This window comes from Colobus angolensis, unplaced genomic scaffold (genome assembly GCF_000951035.1).
Source record: "Colobus angolensis palliatus isolate OR3802 unplaced genomic scaffold, Cang.pa_1.0 Scaffold167, whole genome shotgun sequence".
Taxonomy (NCBI): domain Eukaryota; kingdom Metazoa; phylum Chordata; class Mammalia; order Primates; family Cercopithecidae; genus Colobus; species Colobus angolensis.
The window spans coordinates 1455718-1479531 of record NW_012114788.1 but is presented as its reverse complement, the minus strand read 5'-3'; the positions used below and the strand labels follow the sequence as shown (position 1 = coordinate 1479531).

General features: G+C 40.5%; 1 protein-coding gene across 6 annotated transcripts in view; it reads right to left on the bottom strand.

The window, feature by feature from the left end:
• ZNF207 (zinc finger protein 207) overlaps window positions 1-23814 on the bottom strand; it is a 62164-nt gene that overhangs the window by 9567 nt on the left and 28783 nt on the right. The window contains exons 1-13 of one of the 6 annotated variants that reach the window (XM_011937639.1): window positions 21718-21868; window positions 20424-20586; window positions 20138-20311; window positions 13486-13624; window positions 10985-11152; window positions 10783-10858; window positions 10233-10280; window positions 8785-8855; window positions 6498-6655; window positions 5225-5317; window positions 3981-4223; window positions 2546-2705; window positions 1553-2402 (exon numbers count right to left, since the gene is read on the bottom strand). In XM_011937639.1, coding sequence (XP_011793029.1) covers window positions 2242-2402; window positions 2546-2705; window positions 3981-4223; window positions 5225-5317; window positions 6498-6655; window positions 8785-8855; window positions 10233-10280; window positions 10783-10858; window positions 10985-11152; window positions 13486-13624; window positions 20138-20311; window positions 20424-20426 — 1494 coding nt within the window. In that variant the 5' untranslated portion in view covers window positions 20427-20586; window positions 21718-21868 and the 3' untranslated portion in view covers window positions 1553-2241. Of the gene's footprint in view, window positions 1-1552; window positions 2403-2545; window positions 2706-3980; window positions 4224-5224; window positions 5318-6497; window positions 6656-8784; window positions 8856-10232; window positions 10281-10782; window positions 10859-10984; window positions 11153-13485; window positions 13625-20137; window positions 20312-20423; window positions 20587-21717; window positions 21925-23814 lie in introns of those variants that run through there. The other 5 variants (XM_011937642.1, XM_011937640.1, XM_011937643.1 and 2 more) reach the window with 5 other exon arrangements.

The window sequence follows — 23814 nt, the reverse complement described above, 5'->3', positions numbered from 1 at the left end:
TTCAACATGAGTTCTTCTTTGGCAGTATACTAAGTGTGCAGCCAAATCAAAGAGGCACGTATTAATTTTGAAACCATTTAGGTAGGCAGAGGTTCAGAGGGGAAAGTGGTTTGAGACTTGGTGGCTGGCAGAAGGAAGAAATACATTCTTGGCAAAATATGGTAGTTTTACTTTCAAACTGTGAAAATTCTTGTACCACTATGGTACCACAAGCACAGGAGCCATAAAATCATTGAAGCCAAATAATCAGGTATTTTATTTTTTGACAGAGTCTCGCTCTGTTGCCCAGGCTGGAGTGAACATAGCTCACCACAGCCTTGACCTCCTGTGCTCAAGCAATCCTCCTCCCTCAGCCTCTGGAGCAGCTGGGACCACAGACACACACTTAACGCGCCTGGCTAATTTTTAAATGTTTTGTACAGGTGGGGTTTTCCCATGTTGGCCAGGCTGGTCTCAAACTCCTGGACTCAAGCAATCCTCCCACCTCAGCCTTCCAGAGGGCTGGGATTACAGGCGTTTGAGTCACTGCACCCAGCCAATATGAGTTAAAATAGCATTCAGCTTTATAATACTTGCAATGTTTTGCTTAAAGGTATGACTTTTACCTGTCACATATAAACTCTTTTGTGATGGCTAAATCACTTTTCAATATATTTTCCTTCAAAGTTAAAGCCCTTTTATCGTTACAACTTCAGAGTTCATGTCTTTTATCTATACCTTCACACTAAAGTTATAAAGAAATGTTACCATTTTCTTGGAAGTCTTAACTTTACAATGAGAAAAACTCAACTTGAGTTCATTATATTAATACTTTGCACAGGTTATTTGATGCCTAAAAAATCATAAAACTACCCTGCAAAAGTAAAGATCAGAAAAACAGATCCCAAAAAGGTCAACAAGAGCTATTAAGAGGTTGTAACACAAAATATTGAATAGCAGTCATCTCTACAGAAAAGCTCTCTGTAAGAACACAACATTCAGATTTTCCAAGGATAAAAAGTTGCACAGTAAGGCTACCTAGGCTTAATAACAGAAGGTACTCAAATGAATAATGTAATCTTCCAGGAACATAATAAAATTAAAAATTGCCAATCCATCTGTTAACCATCCCAACAGAGACACGTTTAGATTCTCAGCATTACACTTAGAAAAACATATTACAACCCATTAACAGCACAAGAAGCTATTACTGCATGCACCTAAGCTTCTAGAAGTTTGTACCTGAAAAGCTTCTGAGGTCCATGCAGTACTGAAGTCTCAAAAATAATCAAAAGGAAATGAATGGGTCTGGCACTAGGCTCTAAACATCTCAGCAGGAAGGAAAAGTGTTAACATTTACATTTTAAGTATCTATAACACGTGATGTGTACTGACACCAAAGAGGGTGGAAAGGTGATTATAAAGATTTCATACCCATTATGTAATGACTCATGTATCTAAGTTTTTCTCTTAACTGAAACATTAACATACAACTCTATGCATATTCAGTTTAAAACATGCAGCTAAGAAATAACCTACAACTCAAAGACAGAATCCAATGATATATCAAAACTGCATTGGTAACTATAAATTTTATTATGTGGACATCTACTGTGGCATGCATCTGTACAAACCTTTCAGGCAGTGGTCCACAGCTGGGTTATGAATAAAAAGGCATAAATTTTTCTCTCATTTTATTACAATGAAGTTTAACAGTACAGAAAAGTCACATGACCTTGGTGGGTCAGATTTCTTAAACCCTGCAACATGAGGAACTCTAAATACATTAAATATTGTTACACATTCAGACTTCCAATGTACAAGTATTGGAAACAGTTACAGCCCTCACCAAGCTAGGTTGGGGACATGAAGTCCAACAGCATCTGAAATGCTGTGAAGGCAAACTTTACAAATAGCAATGTAAGCTTACAGAACTTGCCTTTATTAAGGTGGTATGTTCATGTAAATCCAGCGCCTTCACAATTTAACGAACCAAATTTACTATACTTCACTTCTAAAAACCTAGATGAAACATGAAAAAGAAGCCATACAGTATAAATTGCAACTTCAGGAAAAGTTCCTGCTTTATTATTCCAAATAATTTTTCCCATGTAAAATAAATGTCCAATAGTTCCTGGTATGTGGGAAGATAATGTTTGTTAAAGTCACAATGAAGCCTTATTGACGGAAGCTTGGCTATATAAACAGCACAAGTTGAGAAAAGGTTTAATCTCCAAACCTATTAGACTGGATGAAGTAAGATCAGTAACGGCCACCTTGCGACATTACAGGAGGTCTCATTCCCATCGGAGGTCGAGGAGGCCCACCCTGGTAAGGAGGCACCATTGGTGGTCCCTGCCCATACGGGGGCATAGCACCAGGAAGGTATCCTGGCATGCCTTGATGATGACCACCATACTGACCTAAAAAACAAGAATTTCAAACACAAAAAATAGATTGTTACGTATTGTACTTTTAAATGCAATGCATACTGCAGATAAATTTAACATCTTATGCATTAACTTAGAAAATCCACTAAATATGATAAACATAAAAAGAGGAATACCATGAGGTGGCATTGGGGGTCTCATTCCTTGTTGCTGTGGGATGCCTGGCTGTGGTGGCATCATACCTCCAATTGGTCCAACTGGTGGATTACCGATGGGGGCCTGTCCTGGCCGAGGAAGATTACGTTGATATTTAGGTAACTGTGCCCTTCTCTCTTCCTGGGAATAAAAATAAGCACAAGGCTAAATACTCAAATGCAGAGGCTGATCAAGCATAAAGGCATGCATCTAAAATCTTACGTTAAGAGTAATTTTCAAAAATTTACCCTTACATCCCAACTATTTACTTTTGCCAGACAAACCAATCCAACTACTTAAACTCTAGATACCTTAAAACTTCACCTATTTGTAAACTTGAAGTATGGCTAACAACTTTCCAGGAATTACAAATTGCTTCAACAAGAACTAATGAAGTATTGTTAACATTCTTTTTTTTTGTTTTTTGAGATGGAGTTTTGCTCGTTGCCCAGGCTTGAGTGCAATGGCCAGGTCTCGGCTCACCGCAACCTCTGCCTCCCGGGTTCAAGCGATTCTCCTGCCTCAGCCTCCCAAGTAGCTGGGATTACAGGCATGCGCCACAATGCCCAGCTAACTTTGTATTTTTAGTAGAGATGGCATTTCTCCATGTTGGTCAGATTGGTCTCGAACTCCCGACCCTCAGGTGATCCACCAGCCTCGGCCTCCCAAAGTGCTGGGATTACAGGCGTGAGCCACTGCACCTGGCCAACATTCTATTTTCATTTTTCAAGATGGAGTCTTGTTCTGTTGCCCAGGCTACAGTGCAGTGGGTAATCTTGGCTCAGTGCAACCTATGCCTCCCAGGTTCAACTGATTATCCTGCCTCAGCCTCCTCAGTAGCTGGGATTACAGGTGCCCGCCACCACACCCGGCTAATTTATGTATTGATGGGGTTTCACCATGTTGGCCAGGCTGGTTTTAAACTAATGATGTGTGATTTGTCTGTCTTGTGATCTGCCTGTCTTGGCCTCCCAAAGTGCTGGAATTATAGGCGTGAGCCACCATGCCCAGCCGTTATCAACATTCTAAACACTAACTTTATATCAAAATTAATTCCTTCATACGGGACTTCAGGGATCTGCAGATTCTACTTCACACTTAATGTTTCTTCAATTAACATATGCAAACTTATATTTAACTAAAATGATTTTTAAGAGAGTTAAGAACCTGACTTACTGTCTTCTTTTAGAAACAGTCTGGAGGAAGGGGAGAGAAAGCATCTAAGACCAAAACATGCAATATCCATTCACTTTAAGTATTTTATGATTTCTTAAGATTCAGAATGGCAAAAACCACTTAGTTAGCATTAAACCAGATCACACACCATCTGAGTACAAATTAACACTTTTTAAAGGGACAAACTGCTATAATGGCTTTAAATTAAATGCTGCTAGTAGAAAACTAAAAACAACTTACCAGGGATATATCCTCATCTGGATGGATCAACTTACTGGTTGCACTAGTTGTTGTGAGTGTAGCAGGCTTACTTGTTATTGAAGCTGCTGGTTTAGCTGCAGTACTATTTGTTGTACTAGTGGTTGAAGCTGTAGACTGTGTGTAAGCAGGGAATGTAGGCTTTGGGGGTTCTGTAGTTGTTGCAGGGGTACTATTTAAGGGTTTGAAATCTGTACCAACAGGTCCTTGGACAGCTGCCTGAGCCTGTAAAATACAATACTTCGTCAACAAAACCTCAAAACCCAAAATTAACTATATCTACAACAGTTTAACTTAAAACAAGGCATCAACATTAAAGGACCAAACTTTAAATGAAATTAAAACAAAGTTAACATGTGATAAACACTCCACAAAATTCAAGATAACCCATAAAAACATCAAAAGATGCTGGGTTAAAGTCACACCCACAACACAGCAATGGAAATAAGACTATATTTAACTTGTTAGATGTCTTCTACCTCCTCACCAAAAATTAAATTTACAATGCTCTGTATTTATTCCAGATTGCTGAAATACAGTATCTTATAATAGAATAGCATGTGTTCTATTTTTACTGTTCTATTAATAAGTTTAGTTATTAATCTATCAAACAGCTAAAAAAACAAAAAACTACAGAATGAGAGTTTAAACTCCAGTTACTAAGTATAACATGAACAACGAGTGTAAATGGTGACACATTAAAGATACATCCTTTAGTAGTATTCTTTATATATATATATATAATCCCCTCCAAATTAACAATGGCTGGATAATTATCAAGGACAAAACGGTTAATTTAGCAGGATCTTTTAAAGTAACAAGTTACCAGTAACAAATGTGTTACTTTTCATAATACCACACATCTAAAACATGTAGACTAGGCCAACTTTAGAACCAAAACAAAGTATTAAATTTTCTTACATTAAATGTGATGCATTAAACAGCACAAATCAAAATAGCTTAATCATGCATCAGGCTAACCATTGGCCACTATAATGCATTTACTGCTTACATGCTTTTAACCCTTTAGAACCACAGGAGTTTGGGGTAGTTTTTTTTAGCATGAATTAAAATTTTTAAATACCATCTGACTTATACAGCATTAATTTTGCTTTAAAAAAGTAAACACAGTATATTTTTGGAAAAATATTCATTTTTTAAGTAAGGTCCAAAGGGTTAAGTTATAAAGCCATTTTAACAATTTTAAACTGCAACTTCCTGCGTACTTGTGCTGTGCTAGGAAACAGAGCTTTAGAAGATGCAGACAGACTTTCTGAATTGGATGAAGCTGTACTTGAGCTTGTGACAGGTGTCCCCATCTGTAGCATAAAAGAAAGGAAACAATGAAAAGTCTCCAAACAAATGGGTCAAAATAAGCCATGTGGTAGACTTTTTAGTAGATTGCATATTTGTAAATGCAAAATTTAATGCAATCAAATGTCATTTATTTTAAAAGGCAGGCAGTTAATGCATTTACAATAAACAAAATTAAAGTATGAGCCTCAAAATTTTAATTCTATACCAATAAAACCTAGTTAACTAGCTTCTTTTCTAAAACTACTGTGTTTTGCATTATTTCAAGAATGATACCTGAAACTGAGAATAACGATGTATAAATACTGACACTTCAATCCAATTCTGTATCAATGATTCTCTACAAAAAGATTTTTGTCAAATTTTACATCTCTCAATACATAAAATGCCCGTCCACCATAAAGCTAGGTTAATGTGCTTAATAAAAGGCACTTAAAAGAAAATGCTTTTAATTTAGCACCCACAAACACAAAAAAACAGTTAAAAAAAAATCTAAGGGATAACCTAAAAAAGAAAATGAATAAGCATACATCCTGATCTAAATTCTGAATAAATCAAATCTGAATCTGCTTAATTCTCAATGAAACGAGGAAAAAAAGCAGAGATGTTAACCATTATGTGCACACTACATAGAATAGAAGCATCTTTCACTTATGCTCCGGAAAAAAAGTTTTAAAAGCTTTGAAAAAAGACCAATAAGAAATACAAGTGTGCCTAGGTCAAAAGCCATTAAATTACGCCATTTTAGCACAAGTGTGGCATTGTAGCTCATCACTGTTCCATACTAGAGGCAGAGCCTGACAAATAATTTGCTACCATCTTAAGAATGCTCATCTTTGACTTTGCTGTCCTTCCATTCACAGTTCAGCTAGCAAAGGAAAACTTCTAAACACTCCAGATATTAAACTTTCATTAGCTTAAAAAAAAAACCAAAAAACTAAGAATAAATAGGGTTCACAACTATGAAAAAGTAACATACTAACTTTGGCTCCATTTAACCTTTTATGGGTAGAGGAAATCAGTGTGTAAACATGGAAGTGGATAAGCCACCTTTTAGTACATTTAATAAATAATATTAAAAATATTATAAACAAAAAAAATATTGACCTATGAGAATTTCAAAGACTTCTGTAAACAGCTGTACTTTATCTTTAAGTGCACTCCTTTACAGGATTTTCACCTTACCTGCCCAGCACTGGGGAAAAGAGGCTTAGTAACTGGAGGCTGCGGAGCAGGTACAGTTGCTGTTGGTGCAGGTGGTCTATTAAGAATACCTGGCGCTGAAACAGCCTGTGCTTGGGTCATTGGAGGAATTCCAGGACGTGGAACAGGTGGGGGCATACCTGCAGAGAAAAAATGTTTCGGGAAACTGAGTCACTGAAATATTTAGTGTAGGAAAAAACACTTCTATACTACAAAGTTATGAACAATTAACTGCTCAATGACTCGATTAAATCCAAGGAACTCAGGCATTTGCCCCATGCAATATTCTTACCTCAAATTTTCCCTTCCTTTGGACTGCTTCAGAATTTTACAAAGTGGAAGATAACACTAGACTCTGCTGCATGCACAAAACATCTGGCAATTATGCTTACTGATCCTAATGACTTAGCAAACTTCTTGCAATATATAAAACAATTATTTCAGTCATCTACAAGACAGATATTTAAATGTTCCCTGAACTCTAGTGCAAATTACAATAAAAACTCTGATGAATCAAATATCATGAACAATAAACTTTTCCAAAGTTAAACACATCACTACTACATTCTTTAAACTTCCTTAACATGACAAAACTTTTAATGACTTCACATTATCAAATGAACATCAATTATTATTCTGTATTCTTTTAAACACCTAAATATGTATCACAACATAATGTATATGGAGCCGCTAGGCAATTATTCGTATTTTGTTGATGCTTTATGTTTCCTGTGTCCCTTTACATTAATTATCTTCAGTACTCTAAATATGCTACGGATTGCAAACACACCAATATAAAAACCAGGCTAGGGCCGGGCGCGATGGGTCACGCCTATAATTCCAGCACTATGGGAGGCTGAGGCAGGTGGATCAAGAGGTCAGGAGTTCGAGACCAGCTTGACCAACACAGTGAAATCTCTATTAAAAATACAAAAATTTGCCGGGCGTGGTGGTACACGCATGTAATCCCAGCTACTCAGGAGGCTGAGGCAGGAGAGAATCGCTTGAACCCAGGAGGCGGATGCTGTGTTGAGCCGAGATCACACCACTGCTCTCCAGCCTGGGTGACAGAGCAAGATTCCATCTCAAAAAAAAAAAAAAAAAAGAGAGAGAAAGAAAGAAGGAAAAGAAAAAGAAGAAACAGCTTCGTGTGGCGTACCTTGTTGGCCAACTGAATCCCTCCCTTTCCTTGTGCTGCATTTCCTGCTTTATAGGCCAAATTCTATATACTTAATTTCCCAGGTTCCCTCACAGCATAATATGTAAGGAGCTAAGGCGCTTCTGGGAAAGTTATTTTGCTTCCAAATAGAAGAAAAAGGAGGTCAGGTGCTGCGGCTCACTCACACCTGTAATCTCAGCATTTTGGGAGGCTATACGGCTGCAGTGAGCTATGATCGTGCCACGGCACATCAGCCCAGGTATCAGACCAACACCCTGTCTCAAAAAAAAAAAAGGAAAAAAAGAAAATGGAGAGTGCACTACTACTGACACTCCTTCTTGTCTGAGCTGTCTTATAACCAAATGACATTTCTGAGGAAAAAAAGCTAAGACTAGTAAAGTCAAAAAAGCATGGGTTAATAAGTATCACCGAACCACTGGATCTACCACCTTTTTGTTGACTGAGACAATAAATGCCTACACTGTTTAATACAGTTTGTTGCAGCCAGGTGCAGTGGCTCACACCTGTAATCCCAGCACTTTGGGAGGCCAAGGCAGGTGGATAACCCAAGGTCAGGAGTTTGAGACCAGCCTGGCCAACATGGCAAAACCCCGTCTCTACTAAAATACAAAAATGAGCCAGGTGTGGTAGTGGGTGCCTGTAATCCCAGCTACTCAGGAAGCTGAGCAAGAGAATCACCTGAAGCAGAGGTTGCAGTGAACCAAGAGCATGCTCCAGCCTGGGTGAGAGTGAGATTCCGTCTCAAAAACAAACAAACAAAAAACAGTTTGTTGGATTTCTCTATTATTTGTCTACAACATTCCTAACAAATACAAGCGCTCTTAAGTACATGAGATTCAGCACATAGGCCATGACTCACTTTGGCTGCTTTGAAACCTATCATCTATTTCAAACTTCAAGAAAGGTCCATGGTCTTGATACCCACTAAAATACATTTTTGTAAATAGGGCCCATATAACACTTCTCACAGGAACTTGCAACTTACGAAAATGTTTAAATTTCATTATACCAATGCCCACAGATGTCTAAAAAAACTTAGAATTAAAGCCTGTACATCATATTAAAAGGAAATTGTCTAACATATCATACCTGGTGGCATTCCAGGCATCAGAGGTGGTATTCCTGGTCCAGGTGGCATCATTCCACCCATTGGCATCATTCTATTAGAAAGCAAATTTCAAGAAACAGTAAGTTAATGAACAGCATAAACCATTAAAAAATATTCTGGCTAAAGCCTGAAACAACACTAGATAGACTTGAATTTGACCTCTAATATTGATATGAATCAAGTCGAAAGAACACACAACACACTGTAACAATCCTATCAAAATAAATTGTCTAAAACCCAGCAAACTCTTTGGTTTACCAACAAAAGAAAAAAAAAAAACGTTGACAAAACATTTAAAGTCATTGAGAACAAATATACTCTCAATATGTATAAGAGACTTCATCTAAAATACGTGTAATAGAAAGCAAAATTACCACTTTTTCCACTTGTAAAATATCCACACAGAGTATTAAATAAAAAGAAGAAACCTCTATTTTAGAGTTGTGTCAGATTTTGAAAAGGAAAAGGTTGAATGAATGTACCCTTTGAAATGAGATTTTTTATTTGGCTAGGCGCAGCAGCAGCTCACACCTGCAATCCCAGAACTTTTGAGAGGCCAACGCTCAAGGACTGCTCGAACCCAGGCTAGACAAAAAGTGAGACCATATCTTTTTTAAAAAAGTAAAAATTTTAAACATTAGCTGGGTGCAATACTGTGTGCCTGTAGTCCCAGATACTCAGGGGGCTGAGGTGGCAGGATCACTTGAGCCCAGGAAGTCAAGGTTGCAGTAAGCTGTGATTGCACCACTGCTCTGTAGCCTGGGCGACAGAGTAAGACACCCTGTCTCAAATACATACACACACACACATATATATTTTTAGAGGAAGGAAATACTACCACCAAAATTAAAGATACTCAAAAGTAAAATCAGATGGCCTAATATTTACAATAACTACCTAACACTAAACCATGACTTAAAAACACAACTCACTTATTTCTTTCCCCTAAAAGAGCTCACCTTCAAATATCAGTGTCCAATTCACTTAAAAAATGACAAATTGGTCAGTTTTCTTTAAAATTTTTAAATTTTTTGTGGGTAAATTCAGTTTTTGATTTAAAATTTTTATCAGAAGATTAACTTCTATTGATTGATTAGAAAACTGCATTACATCCTATGATAATAAAGCACATAATTAAACAGAATATAGTCTTTCTTAAATACTAACCCTTATTATTAGGTCCCATTACTTTTAATAGTTTGGAGAAAATCACTGCACATTTGAAGTATGTTTATATGGGTCTATTACTATTTCCTAAAAGATGTTTTATTTTCCTTCTTTAAGAGACCTGTGTTAATTAGCTTTCAAGTTTTAGTGAGGAAGGTTAGAAAATTTCTGAAGTCAACTGAATAGATACCATTAAACACACACATAAAAAAATGACAGTATGATTATACCTCCTGAATTACATTATGAATGAGATGCTTACATGTTTTCACCGCAAAATGACTGGGTGTATTTTCTCTGATGATGCAATCTGTGAAAATGTATGACAAAATCAAAATCTAACTGTGATTTTCAAAATACAGTGGGAAAGTGTATTGTATACCTCTCACATCCAACAATATTTAAGTAAAAGTGACGGGCACAAGCACCTCACACTCATTTTAGTTTTGATGCTTTGACAAATAAATCATTTACAGAGTTTGTCTGCTTCTTGTCACAACTACAAAGTGTCACAGATAGTTCTGAATCTCAGAAACGCAAATCTATAAATAACCAACTACTTTAATCACAGTAAATGCAATTGAAGTAGATGGTTGCTTACATATATCCTAAAACCCAAAAATCTATTATTCAGAGGCAAATTTATACTCCTTAAATTTACTGGCTGATCCCTTTACTAGACAAGATTTATAGAGCCCATACCTTCTTCTAAAGCAAAAAATGGAAACTAACATTTCATTCATATAACATCCAAATTGAAAAAGATCATTACTAGGCACAAGCCTACAAGATAATTAAAAAAATTTTCTTACCCAGGTGGCATGCCTGGCATAACTGGTGGCATTCCTGGCATCAGAGGAGGAACACCTGGCATTAATGGAGGTATGCCTACAAGCAAGAATTTCAATCAAAATAATAACAAATATTAAAGAGTTAGGGGGAAGAAAGTAATACTTCGATACAATATAAATAATGCCCTAAAAATGTTAGATTTTAAGCAATCCTATGTGCTACCTGGAGGCATTCCTGGTGCTCCTGGTACTGGTGGCAGTCCTGGCTGTGCCATTGGGGGAATATAACCTTGTTGAGGTTGAACAGGCTGTGGCTGAAATGAAGTTGAGGCTGCGGAGTCATCATCATCATATTCATCAGAATCATCTTGTTGCTTCTTTTTTTGACTTTCTGTTACAAAAAAATCTTAATTATTTCCATAGAGTAAAAACTAAGAAAGTTTATTTACAACATTCAATATTTAAAAATACTTATATTGGTAAAATTAGTTCATGAGATTTTTCTTCCCCCAAAATTCAATATTGCTCTATGTTCTTCAAATGTGTTTTCACCCTATATTAAACAAGGTTAACGTTCTTTCCCTGTCCCATAAAAGGTAAAATGATTATCCCAAATCAGTATTTTTTCTTTTAAATTTTTAGTAGGGTCTTGCGCTGTGACACAGGCTGGAAAGCAACGGCACGATTACAGCTCACTGCACTCTCAAACTCCTGGGCTGAAGTGATACTCCCGCCTCAGTCTCCCAAGTAGCTGGGACTGCAGGCACATGCCACAACACCGGGCCTTTTTAAAAAATTATTATTATTATTATTTTTGGTAAAGATGAGGTCTTGAACTTTTGGCCTCAATTGATCCTACTGCCTCAGCCACCTAAAGCACTGAAATTATAGGGGGTCCTTCATTTTCATATGCCTTAACACTTGTTAATTCTATTTGGAATTCAATTATGAATAATAATACAAGAAAATGGAATGATCCAAAAGGTACTGCATATATACCAATCAAGTACATGTCTTCAAAAACAGAGCTCAAATTTTAAATTCCAAATAGATAGATCTACCACTCAATTTTATCTATCTTATCTATCGAGTGACCAATCAATTTACCTATCTAGATAGGATCTCACTGTTACCCAGGCTGCAGTGGAGAATTCACAGCTCACTGAAGCCTCAAGCCCCTGGGCTCAAGACATACTCCCACCTCAGCTGAGACTATAGGCATGTGCCACCACGCCCAGCTAATTTTTATATTTTTTTTGTAAAGACAGTGTGTCACTTTCTATTGCCTAGGTTGGTCTCCCAATTTCTGGGCTCAAGCAATCTTCCTGCACTGCCTGCCCATAGTGCTGGGATTACAGGTGTGAGCCACTGCAACTAACCTACCATTACATTTATAATGGAAAATAGTAACTCTGGGCTTCAGTGAGGCTGAAAAAAGAATTATTATCACAAGGGGAGAGAGATGGTGGCTCACACCTGTAATCTCAGCACTTTGGGAGGCCTTGGCAGGTAGATTGCTTGAGATCAGGAGTTTGAGACCAATCTGACCAACATGGTGAAACTCCCTTTCTACTAAAAAATATAAAAAAAACTAGGCCAGGTGTGGTGACTCAGTTCTGTAATTCCAGCACTTTGGGAGGCTGAGGCGGGGGGATCACTTGAGGCCAGGAGTTTGAGAACAGCCTAGGCAACATGGTGAAACACTGTCTCTACTGAAAACACAGAAAAAAAAAAAAAAAAGCTGGGAATAGTGGTACACGCCTGAAATCCCAGCTGAGCAGCTGAGGCATGAGAATCACTTCAGCCTGTGAAGCTGAGGTTGCAGTGAACTGAAATCATGTCACTGCACTCCAGCCTAGCCAACAGCTAGACTCTGTCTCAAAATAAATTAATTAATTAAAAAAATATATATACAAGCCAGGTTAGGTGGCTCACACCTGTAATCCCAGCACTTTGGGAGGCCGAGGCGGGTGGATCACTAGGTAAGGAGCAGATCACGAGGTCAGGAGTTCGAGAACAGCCTGACCAACATGGTGAAACCCCTCTCTACTGAAAATACAAAAATTAGCCAGGTGTGGTGGTATGCATTTCTAATGCTAGTTACTCCAGAGGCTGGGGCATGAGAATCGTTTGAACCTGAGAAGCGGAGGTTGTGGTGACCCGAGATCATACCACTGCACTCCAACCTGGGCAACAGAGACTCCGTCTCAAAAACAAAAACAAAAATCAGCTGGGTGTGGTGGCACAAACCTGTAATCCCAGCTACTCAAGTGGCTGAGGCACAATAATCACTTAAGGCTGGGCACAGTGGCTTGTGCCTGTAATCCCAGCACTTTGGGAGGCCAAAGCGGGCAGATCACCACTTAAGGTCTGGAGTTCAAGACCAGCCCGGCCAACATGGTAAAACCCTGTGTCTACTAAAACCACAAAAATTAGCCAGGCGTGGTGGCACATGCCTGTAGTCCCAGCAACTCAGGAGGCCGAGGCAAGAGATCACCTGAACCTGGGAGGCACAGGTTGCAGTGCAGTGAGCCGAGATCATGCCACTGCACTACAGCCTGGCAACAGAGCAAGACTCCACATCAAAAAAAAAAAGAATCACTTAAACCCCGGAGGCAGAAGATGCAGAAAGCCGAGATCACACCACTGTACTCCAGGCCTTGGCTGGACAGAGTAAGCCTCTGTCTCAAAAAAAAAAAAAAAAAAATTTCTCCCAATATTTACCTTGTGTTTTCTGCTCAAGAAGTCGTCGTCTTTCATCCATGTCTTTTTCTGGAATACCTTCCATCCCATATATTTCCAATTCTATGTCTGTTCTTCCAGGTATTGCATTCGGTACAGCATCTATTGTTTCTTTATGTACCTAACAACAACAATTTCCATTAGATAAAAGTCTTTTTTAAGAATAATTACGAATTAATCAAAGACTACTTAGTATAATGTTAAAGAATAAATGTTCTATGGTGAGGCCATGTAGGGTCAATTCCCAGTTTTGCCATTCACTAGCTCTGTGACTGATATCAAGCAGGTCAGTGGACCTCTAAGCCTCAGTTTACTTCACTATATAGTAGCTAACTTCTAGAGTTGTTTTTAGGATTAAATACTGTATATAAAAAACACTTGACCAGACATCTAACACACAGTTAACATCAATAAACATTCTTTCAAGTTTATCATATAATCTTGATTACTTCAATTATTAGCAGTAACTAGTAGTCCTATCCAAATCAGGGATGTTTCACGTGTGAATTAAGTAAAGATTGGGAAAAGAGTCTCATACTAGAATTACAATATAGCCAGGTGAGGTGGCTCACACCTGTAATCCCAACACTGGGAAGGCCGAAACAGGTGGTTCACCTGAGTCAGGAGTTTGAGACTAGCCTGGCCCACATGGCAAAACCCTGTTCCTACCAAAAATACAAAAATTAGCCAGGTGTGGTGGTGGGGTGCCTGTAATACCAGCTATTCAGGAGGCTGAGGAGGGAGAATCGCTTGAAGTGAGCAGAGATTGCAACACTGCAATCCAGTCTGCATGACAGAGGGAAGAGTCCCTCAAAAATAAAAATAAAAAAAAGCTGGGTATGGTGGTGCACACCAGTAATCCCAGCCACTGGACAGGCTGAGGCATGAGAGTAACTTGAACACGGGAGGCAGAGGCTGCAGTGAGCACTCCAGCCTGGGCTGAAACGACGAGACTGTCTCCAAAATAAAAAATAAAAAAATAAAAAGCCAGGTGCGGGTGGCTCACGCCTGTAATCCCAGCACTTTGGGAGGCCAAGGCAAGCGGATCACGAGGTCAGGAGTCTGAGATCAGTCTGACCAACGTGGTGAAACCCTGTCTCTACTAAAAATACAAAAATTAGCCTGGCATGGTGGCATGCACCTGTAATTCCAGCTACTCAGGAGGCTGAGGCAGGAGAATCGCTTGAACACGGGAGGCAGAGGTTGCAGTGAGCATGGCACTGTAGCCTGGGCAAGAGAGCGAGATTCTGTCTCAAAAATAATAATAATAATAATAATAAAATAATAATAATAATTACAATAGCAAATTTTCTAATTATAGATCTTGAGACAAGCCTCTGGTTACAAACTAGAAAAGTTACATTCACAATCAGTATCACCTGCAATTAATGAGTTACGTGAGGCATTTTACTTTTTTTTTTTAAGACAGGGTCTCACTCTGCTGCCCAGGCAGGAGTACAGTGGCATTATCTCAGCTCACTGCAACCTCTGCCTCTCAAGCTCAAGCCATCCTCCCACCCGAGCTTCCCAAGTAACTGGGACTACAGGTGTGTGCGCCGCCATGCCTGGCTAATTTTTATATTTTCTGTGGCGATGGGGTTTTGTTACATTCCTCACACTGGTCTCAAACTCCTGAACTCAAGGGATGCACCCACCTCAGTGTCACCTAAAGTGCTGGGGTTATAGGGGTGAGCCACCATGCCCGGCCCTGAGGCACTTCAACACGTTTCTTGCAACACACTGAAAATCTGGGATTTTTTTTCTCACTATATTGTTTTGCTACATAAATGCTTCTAATCTTCAGATCTGGACAACTTTCACCAATATCCCTCCCAGTTTTGGTTTCTTCAACAAGCCATTTTGCTGAAGTAGACGTCAAAGTATTTTGCCTAGACTATCAAGTCTTTCTGGAAATGCTAATGCATGCTCAAGTTTGAGAAGCCCTGATTTAGGCTAACGACTTAGATATATCCGCCCAAATAACACTCATTTTTTCTTTCCTCATAAAACATTTTCATGTATGAACAGAAAAGTAACTACAAAAAGGTAAGTATTTTCTTATTAGCAATATATCTCACTTAAAGATTTGAAACTGGGGCATGCAAACCAAACTCAGAAATTATCTTAATATCTGATTGTAAAAGCTATTCCTTATATAGCAATTAAAATGTTTATGGATAAAGCGGCTCAACAAGTGACTTAATTGCCCTGTTTCCTAAGAATTTTTGGAATATTTTGCTATTCTTAAAGAGATGACGCAACAGGCATTCTATAAACAATTACATTCACATACACACTAATCTTCACTACATTTCTGAGGGCAACGATTTATTAATTTAAAGGTGTTATCTATTATGGTACAGCCAGAATTAGATTTCTTGGGACCTTGTCAAGCAAAGTTAAAGGGTCTTGGTTGAAAAGACAGGAGGCAAGCATCGATGAGAAACTGCAGGGAACCACCCAACTTACTAATCATGTCCTACGGTTTATCATCTATAAAACTGGTATGATTTAATTGCCAGGCCTATCTCACAGGTTGCTGTGAAAATAGGACTAAATAAAGGCACTTAAGACAATTAATAATGTTACTAACAGTCTCTCAACTAACCTCCTTGCAGCTTCCATACCACTTCTCTGCTCTTTATATAGTACAACTCCCTAAGAGTGCCTCCGCTTCCTCTCCCTTTGTCTCTTCAAAGCACCGTAATCACACTTCACCCTCACCACTCTTAGCAATCACTCTTTGTCAAGTCACCAATGACTTTAACCCAGTCTCGGTACTCTTACTGAACCAACCACCAGCATTTGACTCAGTTAAGTAAGTCACTCCTTGAAACACATCCTTGACTTCCAGGGCACTATTCTTGGTTTTCCTACCTTTCAATCTCCTTGGATGATTCCTTTTAATCTCCTGACCTTCAAATGTTGGAAGTGGCCAAGAGCAGAGAGCACCTAATTTCCATCCACACTACAGTCCCTAGAAAGGAAATCTAGTAGCATGGCTTAAACTAGCCACCCGTACATTATATGCTTCCAAATTTCTATCTCCTGTTTTAACTTCTATGAATTCCTGACCTGTACCTCAAACTGCTTAGGTAACCTTTCCGTCTGAATATTTAATAGACCTCAAACATACCTACACTCAAAATTAACACAGGCCTCCCTTATTCTCATTCTTAAGTCTATTATCCCTGTAGCTTTTCACATTTCGATATATGCTAACTCATTTTTCACACTGCTCAGATAAAACATTTTTGAGACAGGGTCTCACTCTTGTAACCCAAGTTAAAGCTAAGTAGTGCTATCATGGCTCACTGCAGTCTTGTCCTCCCTAGCCCAAGCGATCCTTCCTGCCTCAGCCTCCTCAGTAGCTGGGACACAGGCACGTGCCACCATGCCCAGCTTTGCATTTTTTGTAGAGATAGGGTCTCACTACATTGTCCAGGCTAGTCTCGAACTATTAGGATCAAATGATTAGTCCAACTCGGCCTCTCAAAGTGCTGATTACAGGCAGGAGCCACCGCACCTGGCCAAACCATCTTGAGATCACCTTTAACTCCTCAGTTTTTCTTATACCCCATATCTAACCTATCAAACTCTGGTCTCTGTCACCATCTCCTCTTGTCTGTAATACTCCAAGTCTTCTAAACTGGTCTCACTGTACTCTGCACTCTACTTTCAACCCTGCAGCCAGAAAAATCCTTTTAAAAAAGTCTTACAGGCTGGACGCCGTGGCTCACGCCTGTGATCCCAGCACTTTGGGAGGCCGAGGTGGGCGGATCACCTGAGGACAGGAGTTCGAGACCAGCCTGGCCAAGATGTTGAAATCCCACCTCTACTAAAAATACAAAAAAATTAGCCAGGCACAATGGTAGGCACCTGTAATCCCAGCTACTCGGGAGGCTGAGGCAGGAGAATCACTTGAACCCGGGGAGCAGAGGTTGCAGTGAGCCAAGATTGCACCACTGCACTCCAGCCTGGGCAAAAGAGACTCCGTCTCAAAAAAGAAAAAAAAAAAGTCTAACAGAGGCCAGCTGCAGTGACTTATATCTGTAATCCCAGCACTCTGGGAGGCCGAGACAGGATCACGTGAAGCCAGGAGTTCAAGACCAGCCTAGCCAACGTGGCGAAACCCCATCTCTACTAAAAATACAAAACTCAGACAGGCACAGTGGTGCACGCCTGTAATCCTAGCTACTCAAGAGGCTGATGCATGAGAATCACTTAATCCCAGAAGGCAGAGGTTGCAGTGAGCACAAGACACGGCAAAACTCTGTCTCCAAAAAAATAAGTAAATAAATAAAGTGACAGAGCATATATCTCCATTTAAACCCCCATTTCATTCAAAACTAAAGAAAACGGCCAGGCACAGTGGCTCACAACTGTAATTCCAGCACTTTGGGAGGCTGAGGTGGGAGAATCACTTGATCCCAGGAGTTGGAGACCAGCCTAGGCAACATAGTGAGACCCTGTCTCTACAAAATAAAATTTTAAAAATAGCCGGGTATGGTGGCACACACCTGTGGTCCCAGGTACTCAGGAGGCTGAGGTGGAAGGATCATTTGAGTAAGGGAGTTCAAAGCTGCAGTGAGCTATGATCTGCACTCCAGCCTGGGCAACAGGGTGAGACCCTGTCAATCAATCAAAAGAAAATGTTCTTATCCACATTATCCAATGTAATAGTTAGCTACGTGACAGAGAAACTGAACATTTAGCTATTTATAGAATTTCAAATAGCCACATGTAACTAGTGGCCGCAACAGTGAACAGCTGTGGGTCTAACATGTAGTAGGTTCCCTAACACTTTTTTTTTTGAGACGGAGTCTCTGTCACCCAGGCTGGAGTGCAGTGGCACAAACTCAGCTCACTGCAACCTCCACTTCCCAGGTTCAAATGATTCTCCTGTTTCAGCCCCCTGGGTAGCCAGGACTACAAGCACCCGCCACCACGCCCAGTTAATTTTTTCTATTTTTAGTAGAGATGGGGTTTCACCATGTTGGCCAGGTTGGTCTCAAACTCCTGACCTCAGGTGATCCATCCGCCTCAGCCTCCCAAACTGCTGGTATTACAGGCGTGAGCCACCGCACCTGGTCAACATTTTAAAGTGAGTATTAAATTGTTGTTAAAGTATATGGAGTGAAAAGGATCTATATAAATTTATCTTTAAATCCGGAGAAACCATGTCTCCCTACCTCCCACCAATAGTAGTTTTCAATGATTGGGTATTTGATCTTCTCATATTTCTCTAAGGTATAATTTAGCAAAAGTATAGACGGCTCTAGGACTAAGCAAAAGTAGAGTAACATTGAATGAGACATGAAGGTAATTACTAGATCTTAAAAACTATAAATTACAATGCTCTATTTACTTAAAAGAACTTAAGAAACCTAGAAATTATTGTTATTATTACTATTATTATTTTGGGGATGGAGTCTCACCCCGTCGCCCAGGCTGGAATGCAGTGGTGCGATATCGGCTCACTGCAACCTACACCTCCAGGGTTCAAATGATTCTCCTGCCTCAGACTCCCCAGTAGCTGGGATTACAGGCGCACCCCACCACACCCGGCTAATTTTTGTATTCACCATGTTGGTCAGGTTGGTCTTGAACTCCTGACCTTGTGATACACCCACCTCGGCCTCCCAAAGTGCTGGGATTACAGGCGTGAGCCACCGTGCCTGGTTGAAACCTAGAAATTATTAAATGAAATACAATTCTGGGCTGGCACAATGGCTCATGCCTATAATCCCAGGGCTTTGGGAGAACGAGGCAGAAAGATGGCTAGAACCCAGGAGTTTGAGGCTGCAGTGAGCCATAACCATGTCACTGCAATCCAGCCTTGGGCCACAGAGCAAGGCCGTCTCTTAAAAGCAAAGAACACAACGCTACCATTCCAATAAATAAGTTGCTGAAATTAGCCTAGCCCCAAGCTACAAATAATAACAAATCCTTCAATGGCAGTGAGTAATGACACCTAATTAAGTATTAATCCTTATGGCCAGACCACCTACAAAATCTAAATCGCTGATCCTTGTTCTCTGCTCCAAGAACTCAGGAAATATTTTGTGATTTCAATCTGTTACCAATCTACCCTAGTAAGGTACTATCAAACTAAATACAAATATAAACTCTCTTTAAACATAAAAAGCCAGTTTTGTTTATTGTCTTGATGGCTATCGAATTTTTTTTTTTTAAGGCTGACTAGCTATCTTATCTTTTGCAGTAAGTAAATAAAAAAAAAAAAATTACAGTTGTCAGAGAAATAAATTATTCTTTCAGCCAGGCGCGGTGGCTCATGCCTGTAATCCCAGCACTCCAGGAGGCCCAGGTGGGTGGATCACCTGAGGTCAGGAGTTCAAGACCAGCCTGGTCAACATGGTGAAACCCCAGTCTGTACTAAAAATACAAAAAATTAGCCAGGCATGGTGGCGGGCGCCTGTAGTCCCAGCTACTCGGGAGGCTGAGGCAGAAGAATCACTTTAACTGGGGAGGTGGAGGTTGCAGTGAGCCGAGATTGCATCACTGCACTCCAGCCTGGGCAACAAGACCGAAGCTCAAAAAAATAAAAAAGATTATTCCTTCAAGTTGTTTCCAAATCACAAGCGGACAATAAATACAGAAGAAAAATCCTTACCTGCATGCAATGAATAGCTAAGCCAGGTCCTGTGTACAATTTCTTGTGACATATATGGCATTTAAAATGCTTTGCTTTTTGGTGCTGTATAAGGATCTTCTCATCATCAAAATCTCTATTACAATACCTGATCAATACTGTTAAGGCACAAAAACAGCATAATGATGACACTGCCTATAATAAAAACACATGGATAACATTACATATGGGAACAGCTAAAACCAAAATGGTACTGTATAGAAACCCTGCTTTTGATATTTATTACACAATTAAGGACTGCACATGCCATGTAATTTCAATATTTTCAATTTCCTAGAAGCCTATCTCTCTTCACCACCCCAAAAAAAACATCAGTCATCAGCAATATACTTTGTCAAATTCCTATGTTCAACAGAGATGTCTGTGAAACTAACTTTTGTTACAAATATTTCAACATTTACAAACGCACACTGAGGACAGGAAGGAGTTCAGTTAAGAAATCCCCAAGGTTCTGTCAAGACAATTACTTCACTAGACATGTAGACGATAGTAATAACTGGATTAGGAATTTAGCAATATTGAGAATCTAAGATTATATGGTGAACAATAATCACATAATTTCGAGTAACAATCCATAAAATTGTTTCCAATTCCGAATGAATTTGTTGCCAAGCAATGTATTTAAATTCACAGCTCAATAAAATCAATAAAACAGAATTCTTACTAAATAAAACAGAATTCTTACCTCACTACCCAGATTTTCCTAAAATCATATTACAAAATTCATAACCGTATTTAAGCTATTTTTAAAGCTGTTACATAAATAAATGCAGTACTGTAACAAGCCGCCTTTACGTACAAAACTAAATAAAATCAATTTTTATGTAAAGAATATTAACGCTTCCGGAAAAAGTATTAAATAATACCACACTGTAGTAAGAGTTTTCCTTTCTAATAAGATAGTCATTTTTCAGTCCCACAAAGTTGGGTAACAGAAACTCCACCCTGTGAGAACGCTTCCTGCAGATTAAGGCGCCTCTGGGTGAGACACGGAAGCTAGTTCTCCTCCAGCCCTGAAAAGAAAAAAATAAAAAAGGTTCGAAACCAGGGTTGACTAACTTGGGCCTTTACTAAACCGCCAATTCGAAAAAACACAAAGCACACATAAAGTACATAAAAACAGAAAAAGTGGGTGATAGACTGGGAAGCTCTTCCCCAACCCTCCATGGAATTAATAAGCCTATCGCACTCGAAGAAAAGTCCCTTTGTTGAATCGTCACCAAAACAACGGAATGTGGCTGAATAGTCCCTAGGGGACACTGTCCTTGGCGGAGGGGTCCAGGCCGCCCCCCAGAGTCCAAAATTCGCACCAAACAAGATCCTCCTGAGTCAGTCACACGATCCACAACTGCAAGAGCCTCTCGACCTCGCAACACCATTTTCCTAGAAGCCTTCCCAAGTCCAATCCCAACCACCAGGCCACCCACGCCGACGCTTAAATACAAACGCTCCACGCCATAGGCCAAACCCAGGCCTCCCAGTCCCAGGCCCCACCAGCCGGCACCCCAGCACGACCTCGACTTCAAACCGACAAAAGATACCAGCACCACGGCTTCAGCTGCTTCTTCTTCTTGCGACCCATAACTGTATTCTACCGACAAAGTAAAAGGGAGGAGAAAAGAAGCAGGAGAAACGAGGCGAAAATCCCTCACTTTCCCGACTCCGCGGCTACAACCGCGTCCCACAGGAAGCAGACACAAAATGGCCGACGGCCTCGTTCGCCGCTCCGCCTCCCGTCAGGCGCTGCGGCAGGAGGCGGAGCCAGCAAGGGAAGGTCACATGACGCAGACCTCCGCCCTGAGTGGGTGGGACTAAGAGGCGGGAAGAGGTGGCTGACATCTTGTCCGTTTGAGAGTCTTTCGCTTTCGCTGTCAGTGCTTGCGGAGCACTTCGGGTTTGTTTTGTAAAGGAGCCGGAGACCTAGGTACGCCAAGGCACATGCAAATGGAAAACAGAAAACGAAAAAACAGGAAAGATTGCCAGTGCAGTTAGGGCCGATCACAAAGATAGAGACAGCGCCCAATTTTAATTTTAACAGTAAATGTTGATTATGTGCCTATTAAATGCTAAACCAAAGAAGTTAGTCTCTGCTTTGTAACTCGCAGATTGGTGACAGACGAGTACACAACGCAGAGCCCTCAGTGCGGCGTTGGGGGAAATGTGAAGTGCTGTAGGACCTCAGAGAGCGGGAGTCCTAAGGCGGCCGTAGTGGTAGTGATCACTGGATTGTCAAGAAAGGTTTTGTTTTTCTTTGTTTTGTTTTATTTTTCTGAGACGAAGTCTCGCTCTGTCGCCTAGGCTGGAGTGCAGCTGCGCGATCTCTACTCACTACACCCTCTGTCTCCCGGGTTCAAGCGATTCTCCTACCTCAGCCTCCTGCGGACTGCAGGCTCACGCCACCAAGCCCGGCTAATTTTTGTATTTTTAGTAGAAATGGGGTTTCACCGTGTTAGCTAGGCTGGTTTCGAATTCCTGGGCTTAAGTGATCCGCCCGCCTCGACCTCCCGAAGTGCTGGATTGAAGGCTTGAGCCGCTGCACCCGACACAAGAAAGGTTTCTTGAAGAGTCAAAGGGAGCAAGCAAGGTTAAGGAAAGGATATCTCAGTAAGGGAGCAAAGAGTTGAAGTCTTTGAGGCTGGGCACGTGAAAACGCTAGTCGTGGTAAGACTGGAGCTGATAGCCGGGCGCGATGGCTCACGCCTGTAATCCCAGCACTATAGGCCGGGGCCGGGGCCGAGGCCGAGGCTGAGACTGGCAGATCACTTGAGGTCAGGAGTTCGAGACCAGCCTGGCCAACATGGTGAAACCCTGTCTACTAAAAATACAAAAATTAGCCAGCCGTAGTGGCAGGCGCCTGTAACCTCAGCTACTCTGGAGAATGAGGCAGGAGAATCACTTGAACCTGGGAGGTGAAGGTTGCAGTGAGCCGAGATCTCGCCATTGCACTCCAGCATGGGTGACAGACAAAAAAAAAAATACTGGAGCTGTCAGTGAAGGTGCTGGTCACAAGAGATAATCCTAGGGAGGCTAGCAAAGGCGGATTCTGGCAAACCCTAGAAACATTGTCAGAAATTGAATTTCAGGCTGAAGTCTCTGAGAAGGCACAGAGGAGTTCTAAGAGGGCAACTGGAGGATCATGCAAGTGAGAGGTGGTTAAAAGCTCAGTGTTTGGGTTCATAGTCCACCAGTGCCACTGCCTAGCTGCCTGACTTTGGGCAAGGCACTTAAACTTCATCTGGCTGCACTTAGAACAGAGCTTGGCATATAGTAATAACTAGTAATGTAAATTATGTGTTACTATTAAAAGCAGAAAATAATAGCAGACATCCATGGAGCACATACCGTGTGCCAAGCATGTAGTAAGTTTTAACATTATTTATCTCAGCCTCTGGGGTAGGAGCCATTATTGTCAACTTGTTAATAGAGATGAGATAAAAGAGACTTAAGAGAGCTGGAATAATTTGCCCAAAAGCACAAAGTAAGTGTGGAGCTGAATTGAATTTTAAAGGATAAGTTTAGGCTGGGCGCAGTGGCTCATGCCTGTAATCCCAGCACTCTGGGAGGCTGAGGTGGGTGGATCACCAGAGGTCAGGAGTTCGAGACCAGCCTGGTCAGCATGGTGAAACCCAGTCTTTACT